A 19,515-nucleotide genomic window follows, 5' to 3' on the forward strand; every position below is an offset into this window, starting at 1 on the left:
GCGGAGCGGCTGGGCCCGTGAGCCATGGCCGCTGGGCCTGCGCGTCCGGAGCCTGTGCTCTGCGACGGGAGAGGCCCCCCAACCCCAAAAAAAAAAAAAAAAAAAAAAAATTGACTTCTATTACAGATTTGAGAGGGATGGAAACACAATTATGGGGTTTCAATCCTGGACACCTCCTTCTACACTAGTGCCTATACTTTATATCCTACATACTTTGATTCAGTTTATTGAGATTCCCAATCTTAGCACAAAAATTAGATTGAATGTGTTCTTGTCTAGTTCTAGCATAGTTGGAAAAGCTTCCTAAATTAATGACAAAAATGTTAAAGAACATTCGAAGCAACCACAGTCCTCAACTTTTCTTTATTGAGTGCAAGACCCCCTGAGGTATGGGCCCCTCGTTTGGTTATCATTCATTCCAGTGTTTAAGCAGAAGCAAATAGGAACAAACAACTACCTACGTGCCTATCCACTCCCTATGTAGAGGATACAGAGTCAGAAAGTCCAAGAATTCTGGCTTTGCCACTTGCTATGGGATCTGGTCAGCCTTTCTGAGAATTAGTTTTATCATGTGTAAATCAAAGACAATAACACTTCCTGAAAAAATCTGCAAGGGCCACATGACACGTCATATGGGAAAGCAACTTACACTGTGTCTGGCACAAAGCAGGTGCTCAGAAATGTTTTTTAAATGTCCATATCAATGAAAATCCTTTCTTAAAAAAATTTTTTTTTACATTCTCATATTAACACCCCAAAGCTTTCCATAAACTACCTTTCACATATATATAGTACTCACCTGTCATCCTTCTCCATAAAGTCCGGTTTTTGTTAAAATTCTACAGCAAGAGTAGACAAATTATCTTCAAAAGACTAGATAGTATATATTTTAGACTTTTTATATGGTGTAAAAAAAAAATTTTTTTTTAATGTAAAAACCATAAAAAAAAAAAAAAAAAAAAAAAAAAAACCATTCTGGTCTGAATCCACCCTTTCTCCATGCCCTAACCCTCCCACTTTACCTGCTGGCCTTGGCAGGTGCTGTGGAAGGCCCCGGCCAACAGTCAGGGTGAAAGGAGATCCTTTCAGCTTCTCCTGGCTGGAATCTCTTTGTAGTTAAGGCTCTTGGGGCAGCATGGATGGTGGTGAGGCTGGTAGAGCAAGGGAGAGAGACTGAGGCCTAGGGACTTAACTGTTAGGAACTGAAGACCCAGGCATCCTGCTCCCTGGCCCCGCCTCAACTCTGTCTAACCCCCTCCTACCCTTCATTGAAGTAGGGCACAGTAACAAAGGCTTGAGTTCCTGGAATCTTCCCTCATACACCTGGTGGTGGAGAGGGGGAGGGAGAGCTCTGATTGGAAGGGTGTATGTGGGTGTTGTGTGTATGTTGTACGTGTACACACATACAAACACAAATGTAATATATACATACTTTTGGTGGAGGTTGGAGAGGAGAAGGAATGAATACACGAGGCCCTCTAGTGGAAACAGAGAGGTCTAAGCAGTTCTTGACTGTCAGACTTGTTGGAAGAGAATCCTCCATTTTTATCAGAAATATAGCTGCTGAGTAATAGGGTTTGGAGTATCGTTGTTGCATCTGAACTGGAGATATGAGGCAGCGGTTGGAGAGGACCTGTCTCTCTGCTCCTGTCTCCCCTCTAATCTTAAAAAGACAAGGACACTCCCCATCCTTCATCTCCCCTTCCTACATGACCTCCTCAGTCATTAAATCATAAGTACTTTTTTTTAATTTTTAAAAAAATTTATTTATTTATTTTTGGCTGCATTGGGTCTTGGTTGCTGCGTGTGGGTTTTCTCTAGTTGTGGCGAGCCGGGGCTTCTCTTGTTGCGGAGCCAGGCTCTAGGCATGTGGGCTTCAGTAGTTGTGGCATGCGGGCTCAGTAGTTGTGGCACGTGGGCTCAGTTGTAGCACGTGGGCTCAGTAGTTGTGGCTCTTGGGCTTAGTTGCTCTGCGGCATGTGGGATCTTCCCGGACCAGGGCTTGAACCCGTGTTCCCTGCATTGGCAGGCGGATTTTTAACCACTGTGCCACCAGGGAAGCCCCAAGCACTTTTGAAGGTTTATTACGCACCAAGTCCTGTACTTTGTTCTGCAGGACAGCCAAAGACATAGATAGCCCAGCTTAAGGACTGCACCAAACAGTGGCTTGGTTGTGTGGGTATGTGTATAAGCCATCCTAAACAAACATACAATATAAGTAAGAACAGGTCCCCTAGTTCCTCTTCCAATCAGTTTTCTGCCCCTGAGCCCCTCATCTAGAAATCCTGGAATGATACTAATCCTTAAGGCACTCAGCTTTCCTTGCAAATAACACTTGCAGTGCTACCACCCTATGTACGACCTGTGTTTTTTCACTGTCATCCTCAGCTATGTTCCTACATGAAGTTAAAGATGCTCCTTTTAAGACATTTTTTGAGACTTCAAAGTGGGGCATGAGGTGATCTCTCTAATAAGCAATAAGTTGGAATCGGTCATACTCTAGGCTTGCATCTTCTTTCAGATCTGTGCTCCATCATACCCCAGTCAGTTATTGGTGGGGGTGGGAGGAAGAAAGGCCAAGAAACATCTAAGGAGGAGGCGTCTAATGCCTACAGTTCCAGGTGCTCATTTCTTTAATCAACCACATCATAAAAATCAGAAAGAAAGAAACCGCAATGAACAAAGGGAAAGGAAAAAACAACAGCTTTGTTCTCCCCAGCCTCTTCGTTCCCCTCTTCCTCTTCAGGGTGGTGGGGGACACATCCGGGGTTCAGGGCTGGGTCCCAGGCAGGTCTGCTACGCAGACAATTGAGTTTCACTTCCCGTCAACCCCAGAGCTGAGGCAGGATGTCTGAAGGCATAGTGGGGGGCCTAGGGTAGGGTGGTCAACAGGGGCCACTTTAGGATTGCTTCTTGCAGAAAAGTCCTTTGATTAGCCCACTAGTACTCCTCAGGTAGTACAGTCAGTACCAACACATCCCTCTAGTTTTTAGATGCTTCAGCTCACTCTTACCTTTAGTAACAAGGCTGTGGACAGGATACTAGACCAGCAGGGCTGAAGCACAATTGGTGAAAGAAGAACAGGGATGAAGGGTGGCAGTGTTAGAACATTTGCAATGAGAGTGTATTGAATGCAAATCAGTTTTTATATGAGTCTTTTTGAGATCTTCTGAGTTGGGCCTCTGGTGGAACTCAGGAAGGTGGAGTATGGAAGAGAAGCCAAGCTGTGACCCCATAAAACTTCTGAAGCTTCATTTCAAAGCTTTAGTAAGTTCCTAGTCAGCCATTGCTCTGTGTTTTTTGTTTGTTTGTTTTTTAAGTGGGACATGCAGCCTAGTGTTGGAGGTGGTCACTAACTGGTTCTGTTGGACATTAACCTAAGCCAAAGTGGGGGATTTGGAGGAAAGTAAATGGGTTGATGAGGAAAAAGCAACATTGGGGGGGGGGGGGGGAAGAGGGCAGGGCAGACACCTGAGGAGAGGAACTTGCAGCCGGCCCCTCCCAAGCTGTGAGGGAAACGAGTTTAGCAGGACTTAGCCCAGAAGGAACAAGAGCTGATGAAAGAGCGGGGGAGGGAAAACGTTTGGGTTCCTCTAAAGAATAGGGAGGCACGGGGCAGGGTAGGGCTGCAAAGGGAGTGACTGTACGGCTCAGATTATTGGCGCGTTGCCCCGATTTCGATCACCATCGCCCAGAGACTTGGACGAGGTTAATTAGAATACTGACTGGGTCCGCCCAGAAGCCTTCGCCTTGCCCTCTGACCCTGGGGCGAAGCCCGAGGAGGCTCCCGGGTCGAAGGCCAGAGCAGACTTGGGCCGTCGTCACTTCGCCGCCCGAGTCCCTGGGGCCGCCCCAGGGGCAGGGCCAGGCCCCGGCTGCCCGCCCAGCCCGGCCCGCCGCGCCTCCTCAGCCGTAGAAGCCGCCGGCAACCCTGAGGCTGCGGGGACAGGTGACCGACCGGCAGCGCCTTCGGCCTTGCACTCCCCTCTCTCGGGTCTCCGTCCAGAGGGTTGAGCTGAGCGGCCAAGGGCAATCGGCACGCGATTTCGACCTCCCCACCTTCTATGAGAGGGTTAGTTGGGGTCTTGCGTTCGCCCCCAACATTGGTGCGCCCCAGTGCGTTCCCGGAGTTTGCCTGTCCCGTCCCATGTCCCCAAGCTGCTCTGGCACCTGGATGAAGGCCAGGGCCTGAATATTCTTCTTTTCCTCATTTATTAGCCGCCCCCCGCCCTTTCTGGATGCAGTTGGGCCTTGCCCCCTTTTCTCCCGCAGGTCCTAGACAGTCGAAGAATGCCTTGAGGAGAGGGGCTGTGCCTCGCAACTTCTCTCGGCGCCCAGAGAACTGCTGTATACGCAGCAGGCGCTCACTAATGCTATCAGTGGCAGTAAAAGAGCCCACGGCTCTTATTTTTTAGAGTCTTCAGCTTCTACCCCCTTCCTCCTTCTTCACTGCTGTCCACGAAATGGTGCACTCTTCCTTTAAGACTAAAATGGTGGCTTGCTACGAACAGGACTCCACTTCCGGTGGGGAGGGGGGCGGGACCCCAGCCCGCTCACGCCGGAAGTAGTTTGCGTTTTCAAGATGGCGACTCCCTATGTAACTGATGAGACCGGCGGTGAGTGCGGGAGATGTGGAGCCGCTTCTCCCCGGGCTCTCGGGGTAGGGGTTCGGACTTGGAAAGGGGTCTGTGCCCCGCCCATCCCGGGGCCCCTCCTTTGCCCCGCCCTCCGGACCGCCTTCCCCATTCATTCTCTCCTACGGGGTGTCACCTGCGCCCCCTTCTGGTCTCGTGTTTGGGGGTCTTCGCTTCCGGTCACCCAAACCGTGGGGTCCTTCAATGCTGGACCTTGCTCCAGGACCCTCACGGGCCCTTAGCTCCAGAAGTTGGAGCTGCCATATCTCTTTTGGGTTTTTCAGGCTTGGGGGCTCCTCCACTCTCAGTTCCCTCCAATTCCTGCTCTCCCCCTCTTCCCCTCCCCCATCTCTCAGTGTACCTGCTTTCTGCCCTACCCCAGCCCCGTTTAAATTATTTTTCTTGAAGCTATATCTGTTGGAGATCTCCTCATTGGTACATAGTTCTTTTTTCCACTCTCCCTTATTTTCATTGTTGGGTCACTGAGGTACAGAGGTGTGGAGGGAAGAGGAACCTAATACAACTTTCAGCTAGAGTTTTCTCCTTGACGGCACCACCCTTCTGTACCTTCTCTGGCGATGGTGATGGGAGTTGAGGGATCTAAGGTGGTAGAAGGAACAAGAAGGTGTCTAGTGGCCTCTCAAGCCGTGTGACAAGTTTACAGAACCCACTGTGCCTTCTGATCAGAGAAGATTTTCCAACCTGGCTGATTGAGATGCTGAAATATCTGTTGTGTATGTGAGGTTTATGTTTTGAAAACTGAAAATCAAGATTTTCATTTTGGCTATAGCCCATCCTAATTTCCCCACCTTCAGAAAAATGTGCATATCTACCCAGTGACAGTCAAATAAGATAGTATATGTGAAAGCAATTTATAAAATGCTGTGCAAGGCAAGGTATTACTGTTTTTTGTAGCCCTCATTGTGTATGTGTATTCTGTAGAAGTGACAGTGTGTGTGTGCTTTGGTACATGCGGTCTGTTTTAAAATGTACCTTTTATGCCTCTTGCTTTGCTTGTTTTCCATGTTACTTACATCTCAGCCCACCTCTCCTATGGTATCTAATGACAACCCAAGTCTCTGCTAGTTCTCTGCAACCTCGCCTTTCAAAGTGGTACAACCGCTTCTCTTGCTTTCTACATAGTAGGTACTTTTTCAGTTTGCTTCTTTTAATGTGTGCTTTGAAAATATTACTCGTTGTCCAGTACACTTCTCTTTATTCTTAATTATTTTCTTTAAACTGATTTAACGGACATCCAGATATCACATCTCACCCTACCCTCCCACCAAGAGGTATCTTCTGTTCTCTGTGACTGTGTGGAAGAGAAGGAATCACACTGCTTTTTTTGCTTTCTCTTATTACTTCCAGATCATTGATCTACCACTGTCACTGTAAGTCTCATGGAAGGTATTGACATGCAATTATAGCATTTTCTCTAAAACCTCAGGGCCATCATTCACTGTCCACAAGGACCCTGATGTAGCATATCTTTTTCTTTTCTTTTATTCTATTTCTCAGTGTCTCCACTCATCCTCAGTGTCTTCAGCATCTTTGGAATACTCTTATTGTATAGTTCCTCAGCATGAGACCATTAACTTTCCTTTGAATTTTCAAACCAGCCACACATTAGAATCACTACAATCTGGACCTACTACATATCCTACTACATAGGACATCACCTATGACACTGCTTCCCCCTTCAGGTGTTCCCCATCACTTATTTTAGCTTCCTTACCCAGTCACCTTTTTTACTTCCACATGCCCATAGAATCAGCTTTTTGCCCTCCTTAGGTTCTCTGGTCCTTGACCTTTCCCATTTCATTGAGTCTACCAGTATCTTCATGACTACTTTTTTGTTTTTGTTTTTGTTTGCGGTTCGTGGGCCTCTCACTGTTGTGGTCTCTCCCGTTGCGAGCACAGGCTCCGGACGCGCAGACTCAGCGGCCATGCCTCACAGGCCCAGCCGCTCCGCGGCATGTGGGATCTTCCCGGACCAGGGCACGGACCCATGTCCCCTTCATCGGCAGGCGGACTCTGAACCACTGCGCCACCAGGGAAGCCCAGACTTTACTTTTTAGAAGTTTTAGATTTATAGAAAAATTGAGAAAATGATACAGTTCCCATATACCTTAAACTCAGTTTCCCCTGTTATTAACATCTTACATTAGTATGGTATCGTTATTGCAATTAATGAACCGATATTCGTACATTGTTATTAACTAAGGTCCATACATTATTCAGATTTCCTTAGTTTTTACCTAATTTTTTTTCTGTTCCAGGATCCCATCCAGGATCCCATATTACGTTTAGTTATCATGTCTCCTTAAACTCCTATTGGCTGTGATAGTTTCTCAGACTTTCCTTGTTTTGGATGACTTTAACAGTTTTGAGGAGTATTGGTCAGTTATTTTTGTAGGATGCCCCTCTATTGGAATTTGATGTTTGTCTCATGATTAGACTGGGGTTATGTGTTTTTTAGGGGAGGACCAAAGAAGTAAAGTGAGGTTTTCATCATATCGTATTGAGGATACATAGTATCACAAAGATTTTTTTACTCTTGATATTTACCGTGATCTCCTGACTGAGGTAGTGTTTGTAAAGTTTCTCCACTGTAAAGTTGCTTTTTTCCCCGTCTCCTTTCCATTTTGTACTCTTAAGAAAGTCACTATTCACAACCCACACTTAAAGAGTGGGGAGTTATGCTACCTTCCTTAAGGATGGAGTATTTATACACATCATTTGAAATTCTTTTGCACAGATTTGTCTCTTCTCTGCCATTTATTTATTCAATCATTTATGTGTATCAATATGAACTTCGGGTTATTTTATTTATTTTATTGCTCAGATGTTTCAGCTTTGAACATTGGGAGCTCTTTTAGTTGGCCCTGTGTCCCTTTGACATATCCCCATCAGTGTAGGGTTTTGTTCGTTTGTTTGTTTTGTTTTGTTAGCTCTTTCTTACTTTCTGGCACTAGAAGCTGCTCCAGGCTCATCTTGCATATTTCCTGGCCCAGTCCTATAATCAGCTATTTCTCTAAGGAGCCCTTGTTCCTTTTACTTAAGAATGGTGTGGGAAACCAAGATCAGAGCACTAGGTGTTTTTGTTATTAACAAAATGAACTGGGGTGTTGTTTTGTCTTTTACTCCCTCTTCTACCCCCCACCCTCCAGTTGTCAAAGTATCATTTTCTGTTTCTGCTGTTGTTACCCTTATCCCATCTTCAATGCTTGTTAGCTACACGGCCTGGGAATTTTAAGCCTAGGGAATCCAGGTTTTAGTTTTCTCATCAATGAAATAGGAATAATAACTCCTACAACATAGGATTATTGTGAGAATTAAAATTTAAATGAAATAATGTACATGTCTAGCACATAGAAAGTACCCAAGAAATGGTTCTGTAATTATTAATGTTATAAAGATTATGGATTAGAATAGATTACATGTGTAAAGTATCAAGCAGAGTACCTGAGTCAATCTAAGTGCCTGATAAAATTCTAGTTTCCTTTATCCTGCAAATATTGCTGTGACCTCCTGAAGAGTTGTCCTACCTCTGTCTCTCTCTCTCTGTTTCAGTTCATTTGACACACTGTTACCAGATTACTGCTCCTTAAGTACAAATTTAATTATTTAATTTTTGTTCAATATAATCTGTCCACTGTTAAATTTGGCATATACCCTTCTGATCTCTATTTTTCTGTGCATTTTTAAAACATTTTTTAATCTGACGGTATTTACATTTTTATGTGTTGCCTTTTCATTTAACCTCACGACATAAGTATTTCTCCTTGCTATTAAAAACTCTTTGAAAACATCTTTTAAAATACTGGCAGAGTGTTTTATTATTTGGGCATACACCCTCTCTTACCTTTCTTCTGTTATTGGACTTCTAGATTATTTCCACAATTTTTGTTATAAGAACTCTATGAATATTTTTGTGCATAAATTTTTGCCTGCATTTAGGGTTATTTTCTTTTTTTAAAATTATTAATTAATTAATTAATTTTTGTCTGCATTGGGTCTTCGTTGCTGTGCGCGGGCTTTCCCTAGTTGCAGCGAGTGGGGGCTACTCTTTGTTGCAGTGTGTGAGCCTCTCACTGTAGTGGCTTCTGTTGTTGCAGAGCATGGGCTTCAGTAGTTGCGGCACGTGGGCTCAGTAGTTGTGGCTCACGAGCTTTAGAGCACAGGCTCAGTAGTTGTGGCTCACGGGCTTAGTTGCTCCGCGGCATGTGGGATCTTCCCAGACCAGGGCTCGAACCCGTGTCCCCTGCATTGTCAGGCAGACTCTCAACCGCTGCGCCACCAGGGAAGCCCTAGCGTTATTTTGTTAGGACAGATTTCTCAAAAGTTGAATTACTGGATTGGAGGATACAAACTTTTATTTATTTTTAAGTAATTATAAAATTAATTTATATTGATTGTAGAAAACTTAGAAAATATTTTCATAACTAGTATAAAATATAAGTCCCATGCATATTTGGTAATTGCAGAGCCCAAAGATAACTACAATTACATTTCCTTTTAGTTTTTCTTTCTCTGCATATATATAGCATATCTATTTAACATAATTTGGATCATACCGAATGGCTGTACTTCCCCAAGTATGATTCTCAGAACACTTAGTAGTCCTGTGAGATGTGCTATAAAATAAAAAACTAAAATAAAAATAAGCTTCCTGTGGTCAGATAAATTTGGGAAACACTGTAAACCACATTTCCATTGGAATATTCACATGAACGAGAACATAACTCATTTAAGTCTTGCTGATAAGAACAAAATTTTTCTTCCTATGTTTAACCCAGAATTTCTCAAACTTATTTAACAATTTTTTGGGGGTAACATATCTTAACAGAAGTAGTGTTTTATTACATAACAATATTTAGGAAATGCTGCTGTATGTTAGGACTACCTTATACTCTCTCTTAGTTAGCCAGATTGCTTTCTTTCTTTCTTTTTTTTTTTTTTTTTTTTGCGGTACGTGGGCCTCTCACTGTTGTGGCCTCTCCCGTTGTGGAGCACAGGCTCCGGACGCACAGGCTCAGCGGCCATGCCTCACGGGCCCAGCCGCTTCACAGCATGCGGGATCTTCCCGGACCGGGGCACGAACCCGTGTCCCCTGCATCGGCAGGCGGACTCTCAACCACTGCGCCACCAGGGAAGCCCCCAGATTGCTTTCTGAAGGGTTTTACCATTGACAGTATATGAATATACTGGTTTCATCACTTCTTGGACTACACTGGTATTCTGATCTTTAAAAATTCTACTGCTTTGATAGGTAAAAATGATATTTTATTGTTTTAATTTGTATTTCCTTGGATTACTAGTGAGGTTGAACTTTCTGGTATTCTTCTTCACTTATAACACAGTACACAATAGTGGTGTAAAAAGCACAGCCTTTGGAACCCACAGCCTTGATTCGAATTCTATTGCAGTTTAATGACATTGTAACTTTGGGCAAATTATTAAATTTCTCATCATCTGTGAAATGAATAATCCTTCATGGAGTTGTGAAAATGAAATAATATATATAAACAGGGACTTCCCCGGCAGTCCAGTGGTTAAGACTTCGTCTTCCAATGCAGGGGATGCGGGTTCAATCCCTGGTCAGGGAGCTAAGATCCTACATGCCTCGCAGCCAAAAAACCAAAACGTAAAACAGAAGCAATATTGTAACAAATTCAATAAAGACTTTAAAAATGGTCCATGTCAAAAAAATCTTAAAAAAGAAAAATTTTATATATATATATATACACACACAAAAACACTGAGTACTGTCCTTGGCATGAAGCAAGCACTCAGTAAAGGGTAGCTGCTGTTATCTTTTTGGAATTGACTATCAAATTTACATATGGACCATTCACTTTTACATTCAAGATACTCCTCTCTAATATGAGCACAAACCACTTTTCAATACAGTATCATCACATACTATATCTCTGCCTAAACCCTCTAGTAAAACTGGGCAGTATAGTATAATAGGGCAGTATAGTGGAATAGGAGTGTTCTGGTATGTAAGCTTTGGCGTCAGGACTGAGTTCAGACTGCAGCTACATGCTGCCTTTGTGATCTTGGACTTATCTTCAACCTCTTGAAGACTGTTTCCTCAGCTGTAGATCATAATAATCTACCTATTGTCTAGATTCAGTCAGGTAGTGTATGTAAAGTTCCTGGTGTAAAGTACCCACTCATTAATAAACATTCTTTCCTAATTGTTCTTAACATACTGTGAGTTTTACACTGCCATCATTTTGCTTGTTGTTATTCCTCTTAGAATGCCCTTTCCCTTCCTTTCTCTGCCTGCAAAAATATCAGCCACTGATTTACTGTTGTTATTATTACTACTGCTTCCTACTCTTTGAGGTCAAGTCCCTGAGATTTTCCTAATTTCCAGTCACCTTCCCCCATCAAATGGGGTGTGGTTATTTATTCTCTTGAAATCTTCTATTAGTTGTGTGTCAGTGTCTCTTAGGGATACCTAAGACATTTATACTTTTGTCTTATTCTTTGTTTGCCTAACTTGCCCACCTTCTTCCTTACTTAAACTGTAAATTTCTTGAAAGTAGGGGCCATTTTACTGATCTTGATAATCCCTGTAGCACTTCATATAGTATTTTTCTCATAGGAGGCTTTCAATAAACGTTCATTGCACTTAATTATAGTCTGGCTTCTGACCACTCTACTTGTCTGAGGCTGTATTCTTGAACATAATTAGGGATTTCCAAATTTCCAAAATCAGTAACCTTTTCCTACTCAGTTCTGCTTTTCCTTAATCTCTCTGTAATATTTAATACTGTTAATCACCTGCCGTTACTTCAAACTCTTTTGGTCTCCATGGAATAGTACTGTCCTGGTCCTTTTTTTCTAAGGATTATTTCTTAGTGTTGCTGACACCTTTTCTTCTTTGAGGAAAATAATCATGACTGTTTTTCCAGGGTCATTCCTCCAGATTGGATCTTCTTTTTAATATTTTCTCTATGTTAGAAACCATGTCTGGATGACTAATAAAAAAAAAAGAAAAAAAAGAAACCACATCTAAGTCTTATAATTGTTGGCCCTCAGGTCATCCTCAGGCTCAGATCTGTGACCCAGATCTCCTTTCTTAACTTTGAAACAGGCCCCAGGGATTCAGCACACCTTTAACAGTCACTTCCACCTAACCCCCTTGGAGTTCTTTCAAGCCTTGCTGTGTTGTCTCTTCACTGTCTTCCTGCCACCCCTGAAAACAAAGCCCTTTTCAGTTTAAGGAAATAGATTGAGGATTACAAAATAGCAGATGTGGGGAAATAACAAAGCTTACAAAGTTCTTATAGTAGCAGTCTCTAACCTCTAGTTTCTGGTTCTCTCAAAGATGCTACTGAAAATCATGGTATTCTGCCCATGGTTTTTATTTCTAGGGTTAGGAATCAGCAAACCTCTCCCTTCTTTTTGACTTTACCTTTGGATACCATCAAGGCCAGAGACTGAAACCAAGATAACATAAAATAGGTATTCCTTTGTGATAATGGGCTATTTGTATCTCTGAGGGCTTCCAGTTAGGATGGCCATTCAGGAAGCTTCTGCCCTATCTTTTCTCACACTCCATCTTTACTAGTCTTTTTTTTTTTTTTTTTTTTGTTGTTTTTTTTTATTTTTTTTTTTGAGTGACAAGTTAAGAGACTTCTCTTGTATTAAGTTAAAATTCTACTTACTTGGTATTATTACTAATATACAGTATCTGTTTCAGTGTAGAAAATGATAATTTTTTTTTTTTTTGCTGTGTTTTATTTAATTTTTTTATTGGAGTGTAGTTGCTTTACACTGCTCTGTCAGTTTCTGCTGTACAGCTAAGTTAATCAGCCATATATATACATATATCCCCTCTTTTTTGGATTTCCTTCCCATTTAGGTCACCACAGAGCACCGAGTAGAGTTCCCTGTGCTATACAGTAGGTTCTCATTAGTCATCTATTTTATACATAGTATTGTATATATGTCAATCCCAATCTCCCAGTTCATCCCACCCACCCCGCCCTTTCTCCCTTGTTTTCCATACGTTTGTTCTCTCCATCTCTGTCTCTATTTCTGCTTTACGGATAAGATCATCTATACCATTTTTCTAGATTCCACATATATACGTTAATATACGATACTTGTTTTTCTCTTTCTGACTTACTTCACTCTGTATGAGAGGATCTAGGTCCATCCACGCCTTTGCCATCTTTACTAGTCTTAAGCCTTCAACTGTAATCTCTGCAGTGTACTTAAATGTATGTTTCTAGCATTGTCCCTTTCTCCTTAATTCCATGTAAAAACACTGCCTGTCTAGAATTGAATTAGTTACTTTCATAAAGTTGTCTTCTCCTATGGACTCTTTTTTTTTTTAATACATTTATTTATTTTTGGCTGCGTTGGGTCTTCCTTGCTGTGCATGGGCTTTCTCTAGTTGCAGTGAGTGGGGACTACTCTTCGTTGCGGTCTGCAGGCTTCTCATTGCAGTGGCTTCTCTTACAGAGCACACAGGCTCTAGGCACACGGGATTCAGTAGTTGTTTCACGTGGGCCTCAGTAGTTGTGGCTCGCAGGCTCTAGAGCGCAGGCTCAGTAGTTGTGGCGCACGGGCTTAGTTGCTCTGCAGCATGTGGGATCTTCCCAGACCAGGGCTCGAACCCTTGTCCCCTGCATTGGCAGGCAGATTCTTAACCACTGCGCCACCAAGGAAGCCCTACCTTTCTTTCTTTTTTTTTTTTTTTTTTTTGGTCTACCTTTCTTTTTAATTAGAATGCATGCTCCAAGAAGGCAAGATCCTTGCTTGCTTTATTCATTCATTGTTGTATCCCTAGCTCCTGTTACATTGTCTGCCACAGCAGCAAGTACTCAATAAACATTTAAAATCCATGTGTGAATAATGTTATTACTATACGCTCTACATGCCCACAGGGATGTTGTGAAAAATAAGAGAAAACATGTGAAAAGCACCAGATTAAATCCACTGTAGCACAATGATTTCCTCTCTCTCATTCAAATCTTGGCAGTCTTCAGATCCTGACTACTTATTCTTCATAATGAGTTTCTCTTTCATTTTCTTTTCAACACTTATAGAGACCATTTAAATCAAGTCTTCTCACATTGCAGCTATTGCTTTCATTTTTTTCTACCTTTAGTTTATGTTACACATTTTTCAGGTTAATCTTCTTAAAGCAATGCTTTGAGCAGATCATCTGCACTCTCTTAATGGCCTTCAGTGTTCTCCCACCTTCTGAAGCTTGAGTCCAAACTCAGGAGATTGGATACCTTTCATATTCTGACTAATTTACCTCTAGTCTCTTTTTCCATTACATATGCTTTTTGCCAAAATATACTGGATTCTTGCTATTCCCTAATATGATGCTTAACTTTATTTATTCATTAATTTGAATTAATTACAGTCTTTCATGGACCAGGCCCTTTGCTTCAAAGATCAAAGGCAAAGTTTCTGCTCTTAAGCAAGCAAACAATTATTTTAAACATTAGATCATGATAAAAGGCCACAACAGGTGCTGTGGGTGCGCAAAGGGCAACTTCTAAACTGGTTTGGGTTGGTGAGGTCAGGAAAGACTTCACTGAGGAGTTTATACTTGAACTGGACCTTTAAAGACCAATAGGCATTAACTAAGATAAGAATCAAGAAAAGTCTATTCCAAGCCAAAGGAAGATTGTTTTAAAAGCAAAAAGGCGTAGAGAATAAAGACACAGTCAGGTGAGATTTGTGACTATTTCAGTGGCTGGAGCAGAGAGTGTGAATGGGTGTGAAGAGGCTGGAGACTAGCAAGAGCTGGGTCAAGAAAGCCTTTGTGGTTCCATCCTCCATGTAAATACCCTGAGGGCAACAGGAATCCAGGAAGAATTTTAAGTAGGGGAACGAGTAGTCTGATTTGTCCCTTTGTTTGCCTGAAATACTTCCCTTTCTTCTCTTTCCTCATAACCACACCCCTACGTCCGTCCACCTGTCTAAATCCTGCTCATCTTCCAAAGATCACAAAGATGCTTTGTCCTCCATAAAATTTTTACTTTACCTGGTCAAAAGTAATTTCACTCTCCTTTGTGTACTCGTTCTCCAAAGCCGCTTGGATTTGAAACCCAAAATGAGATTTTTAAAAACATACAATATAGCAACAACAGTAATTGGAATTTTTAAAAGGAAAAGTTATTTATAAGCCAATCACCAACATAACTTTTCGTATTGCACATTCTTTTCTAAACTTATGAATATGCATAACATTTAATAATAAATCACAGCGTATATAACTTTGTTTTATATTCCATTATATCATATTAATGATTAAATTTTTTGTCATTTTTAATGGCTATCTTATAAACCACTCCTGTATAACTGGATGTGAAGTTTGTTTTTAATTTTTAGCTATTTATAAATAATGCCATAGTTTTCACATGATTACTGTCCCTTTCTTCTTTTTTCTGTTTTCGCTTTTTCCTGTTGGAATTATTTCCTTATGCTAAATTTTCAAGATTGGCATTGCTAAAACGAAGTGTGTTGAAGTGTCTTTGGCTTTAACCTCTTTACACTTACCGCAGTCAGTGAATTAACAAGTGAGGTTGATCCTTTTGTAACGTGGCTGGCATCATTCTCTTCCTTTCCATTCTCAGTCAGTTCTGTCTCTCATGCCAGGATTATTGCAGTCATTTTTTGAAAGATGATTTTTTAAAAAATTTTCTTATTTTATTTATTTCTTTTTGGCTGCATTGGGTCTTCGTTGCTGTGCGCGGGCTTTCTCTAGTTGCGGTGAGCGGGAGCTACTCTTCATTGCAGCGCACGGGCTTCGCATTGCGGTGGCTTCTCTTGTTGCAGAGCACGGGCCCTAGGTGGACAGGCTTCAGTAGTTGTGGTGCACGGGCTTAGTTGCTCCATGGCATGTGGGATCTCCCTGGACCAGGGCTCGAACCTGTGTCCCCTGCATTGGCAGGTGGATTTTTAACCACTGGGCCACCAGGGAAGTCCCTGTTTTTTCATTCTTGAATTTTTACTCTTGTCTCTCAACTGTTGCAGCTCGGCAAACAGTATTCTCAGTGGCCCACTTTTATTCACCAGATAAATTCCAAATTCCTTGACCTTGTTTTTAAGCTTTCTAAGGTCTGGCCCCATTTTTAATTTTCAACCTAGCTTCATGTTATTCCCCGTCATGAACTGTCTGGTTCTCCTGGACTCCTCTGTTTTCTGTTCTTTACATACTCAGGCCATCTCCACATCCAAGCCTTTCTTGGCACATGTTTGTTCTTTCTCCCATCCCCTCTACCTGTCAAATCTTACCCATTTTCTTTAACATTTTTTGTTTTAGTTTTAATTTATTAATGATATTTGCCTTTTGAACAAAAACCCAATTCATGTAACAATGTATAATCCCCGTGGGAGGCTCTGGACTGGACTTTTTATTTTTATTTTGTTAATCTTTTTTATTTTCTTCTTTTTCCTTTTTTTTAACAAGTTATACTAAAAAAAAAGTTATAATAAAAAAAAAGAAAAACAAGACTAACACAAGATATAAATATATATATGTGTTTTTTTTAAGAATATGTTATTAAAGGTTAATGGTTTCTACCACCTCTTCTTCCAGGTTATCCCTCTTAAGGTAACCAGCATTAAAGTCTTGGTATCTTGGTATGTGTCCTTCCACACCTTTCTCTTTGCCCCTATACACAAACTGTCAGGACCTCTAAGTGCTGCTCCTTGCCCCAAAAAGAATGGGAGCACCCTCTACACCAGTGGTTCTCAAAATGTTGTCCAGGACCCTTGGGGATTCCCTAAGACCCTATCAGAAGGTCTGCAAGCATAACTATTTTGATAATATACTGAGATGTTATTTGCCCTTTTACTGGGTTGACATTTGCACTGAGGGTACAAAAGCAATGGTGGGTAAAACTGCTGGCCTCTTAGCACTAATCAAGGTGGTGGCACCAAACCGTACTGGTCATTGTGTTCTTCACAGCCACATGCTTGCAGTAAATAATGCCAGTTTCACTTAAGAGTATCCTTGATGATGCAATAAAAATGATTAATTTTATTAAACCCTGGCTCTTTAATACACATCTTTTTATCTATTTATTTTTCCAGGTTTATTGAGATATGACTGACATTTAACATTGTGTACAATGTTATAGGTGTACAAGGTGATGATTTGATACACATATATATTGCGAAAGGTTTACCACAATAAGGTTAGTTAACACATCCTTTACCTCACATAATTACCATTTCATTGATTTATGGTGAGAACACTGAAACTCTACTCTCATAGCAACTTTCAAGTGTACAGTTCAGTTTTGCTGACGATAGTCACCATGCTGTACCTTATACCCCCAGAACTTATTCATCTTATAACTGAAAATTAAACATCTTTTTAGAGTTCTCTGTGATTAAATGGGAAGTAAGCATGAAACACTGCTGCGCACTGAAGTGGTGTCTCAAGGAAAAGCACTGGCGCAGTTGTTGGAGTTGTAAGCTAAACAAGCTTCCTTTTCATGGAACTCTATTTTTCCTTGAAAGAACCACTGACAGACTATAGTAATTCAGACCTGAGTACCTGATAGGCATTTTCCTGAAAAATGAAAGAAGTGAGCCTGTCATTTCAAGGAAAACAACTCTCAGTGTTTGTTGCCAGGGATAAGATTCAAGCCTTCAAGTGGAAATTAGAATTTTGGAAAATTTGTAACTGCCACTGGGAGCGTGACAGCTTTTCAGTAAAGAGTTTTCTGATGAGATTAACAGATGTGATTTTTTTAAAAAAGATTGCACAGTGAAATGCATAATATTACAAAATAAGAGCGTATGGGGGATTCTGAAAAAAGTTTGAGGATCTTTACGCATTATTCTGCAACTTGCTTTTTCACTTAGTATATCATGAATACCATTCAAGGTCAGTACATCTGTATCTAACATTCTTTTTCATAATGGCACGGTGTTCCATCATGTGGATGACCCACGTCTATTTAGTCACTCATCTATTGATGGTCATTCAAGTTGCTTTCAGCTTTTTTCCAATTTAAATAATGCAGCAACATTATTATAATGCAAACATCTTTACATATAGCCTGGGTACTGGTGCTTTTATATCTACAGTATGGATTCCTGAAAGTTGACCTATTTTTCACCATCCACCTTAATAAAACTTCCCCTTTTCTACATCCCTGGTCATTTTTCCTTCCTATGATTCTTGTTTTTGCCCTTTTTAGCCTCTTATTCATGTACTGTCCTTTGATGTCCTCATGCTGTTTTGTTTTTTTTAAACAACTTCTATGCCTGCCCTGTCTTGCCAACTAGATTATAAAAGTAGAAACTCCCTGAGGGCAGGGATGGTGTATTATACAGTGTATAGACACTCAGTAAATAATGAGAGTGGGATTGAAGGTTGATATGAGAAAAGAATGCCTTAATGGATGCATTTAGTGGAAGGTGCTGGGGGATGCTGTGTGCATTCATGCATTCTTTCACCTTGGGGGCTATTTGAAAACTAGAAAGAGTAACTCTCCAATTTAATTCTCCCATTTCAGGCAAGTACATCGCCTCAACACAGCGACCTGACGGGACCTGGCGAAAGCAGCGGAGGGTGAAAGAAGGCTATGTGCCCCAGGAGGAGGTCCCAGTGTGCGTGGTTAGGCGTGAGGAGGGAGTCTTTTCCTGATCCCAGGATCCTAGGAAAGGGAAGGAGGGGGCTGGGATTCAGGGATGAGTGAGGGATGAGTAACCAACTGACTGACAAGTCCTGTTGCTATGGCCTCTGTTCAGCAGAACCTGTAAACAGCATTCAGAGATCCAGAGCTTTAGGACCTAGGGATCCTACAACCTGCAGAGCAGAGGAAAGTTGGGGAGGGACCAGAGGCAGAGGAAGGAAGGAGGAGAGTGAAAAGGGTGAAATAAATGACAAGGTTAGGAAAAGGGCTCGAAAAGTCAGTGATTCTTTGACACTGTTCCCCGCAGATATGAGAACAAATATGTGAAGTTTTTCAAGAGTAAACCAGAACTGCCCCCCGGCCTGAGCCCGGAGGCCACTGCTCTGGTCACCCCATCGAGGCCGGAAGGTGGTGAACCAGGCCTCTCCAAGACAGCCAAACGCAACCTGAAGCGGAAGGAGAAGAGGCGGCAGCAGCAAGAGAAAGGGGAGGCGGAGGCCTTGAGCCGGACTCTCGAGAAGGTGTCCTTGGGAGAGACAGCCCAGGTCCCCAGTGCCCCACAGGCCTCCCGGGCAGCGCCTGCAGCTGCCTCCGACCAGGCTGACTCAGCTGCCACCGCTGAGAAGGCCAAGAAGATAAAGAACCTGAAGAAGAAGCTTCGGCAGGTGGAAGAGCTGCAGCAGCGGATCCAGGCTGGGGAAATCAGCCAGCCCAGCAAAGAGCAGCTGGAGAAGCTAGCGAGGAGGAGGGCGTTGGAGGAGGAGCTAGAGGACTTGGAGCTGGGCCTGTGAGGCCTTTGGGGAATAGAGGATGGACAGCAGAACAAACCATGGGGCTCTCTGGGGTCCTGGGGAATGTGGGCAGCAGCAGTCAGGAGGGGTACCCCCGTACTGGCTCACTTCCACCTCTCATGGCCCAATTCCGTCCTCCAGAGCCTAGCCTCGCCCTCATTCCTTCCCTTTTTTTCCCAACTCCTGTTATTTTGGACTTTTCTCCCTCCCATTCCCAGTGTTCAAAATCTCAGTGACTATCCCAGGTACCTTTGCTGCTGATTTGGGTGTCTTGTTTAAAAGAAAATTGGGTGGGTGGGAGTCTCTTGGAGAACTGAGGTTGAGGGTAGGGGGAGTACGCCCAAGTCTTGGAGTCTTGGTTCCTGTTCACAGTGTTTATGGGTTATTTCCCCCTCCATCCCTAACCTTTTCTTTTTTTTTTTTAAAGAACAGAATAAACTCAAGTAGACAACA

At 42.3% G+C, this 19,515-nt stretch overlaps 2 protein-coding genes across 2 annotated transcripts in view; one reads left to right on the forward strand and one right to left on the reverse strand.

Annotated features, from left to right (window-relative positions):
- Positions 1-1,204, reverse strand: part of DGKA (diacylglycerol kinase alpha) — a 26,270-nt gene extending 25,066 nt beyond the window's left edge. Inside the window, exon 1 of the mRNA XM_007467760.1 lies at positions 1,023-1,204. The gene's annotated coding sequence lies outside the window, so the exon portion shown is untranslated. The remainder of the gene's footprint in view (positions 1-1,022) is intronic.
- Positions 1,205-4,570: 3,366 nt separating this feature from the next.
- On the forward strand, positions 4,571-19,515 carry PYM1 (PYM1 exon junction complex associated factor). Its single transcript, XM_007467756.1, has 3 exons — positions 4,571-4,616; positions 18,152-18,245; positions 18,579-19,515. The coding sequence occupies exons 1-3, from the start codon at positions 4,583-4,585 to the stop codon at positions 19,060-19,062; spliced, it is 612 nt and encodes a 203-aa protein (XP_007467818.1). The 5' UTR covers positions 4,571-4,582; the 3' UTR covers positions 19,063-19,515.

Source organism: Lipotes vexillifer, unplaced genomic scaffold (genome assembly GCF_000442215.2).
Source record: "Lipotes vexillifer unplaced genomic scaffold, Lipotes_vexillifer_v1.1 scaffold387, whole genome shotgun sequence".
Classification (NCBI taxonomy): Eukaryota; Metazoa; Chordata; class Mammalia; order Artiodactyla; family Lipotidae; genus Lipotes; species Lipotes vexillifer.

Coding starts and splice junctions, on each gene's coding strand:
- PYM1 (XM_007467756.1), top strand. CDS start 4,583: ATGGCGACTCCCTATGTAACTGATGAGACCGGCG. Junction 4,617..18,151: donor TGTAACTGATGAGACCGGCG/GTGAGTGCGGGA, acceptor CTCCCATTTCAG/GCAAGTACATCGCCTCAACA. Junction 18,246..18,578: donor CCCCAGGAGGAGGTCCCAGT/GTGCGTGGTTAG, acceptor TGTTCCCCGCAG/ATATGAGAACAAATATGTGA.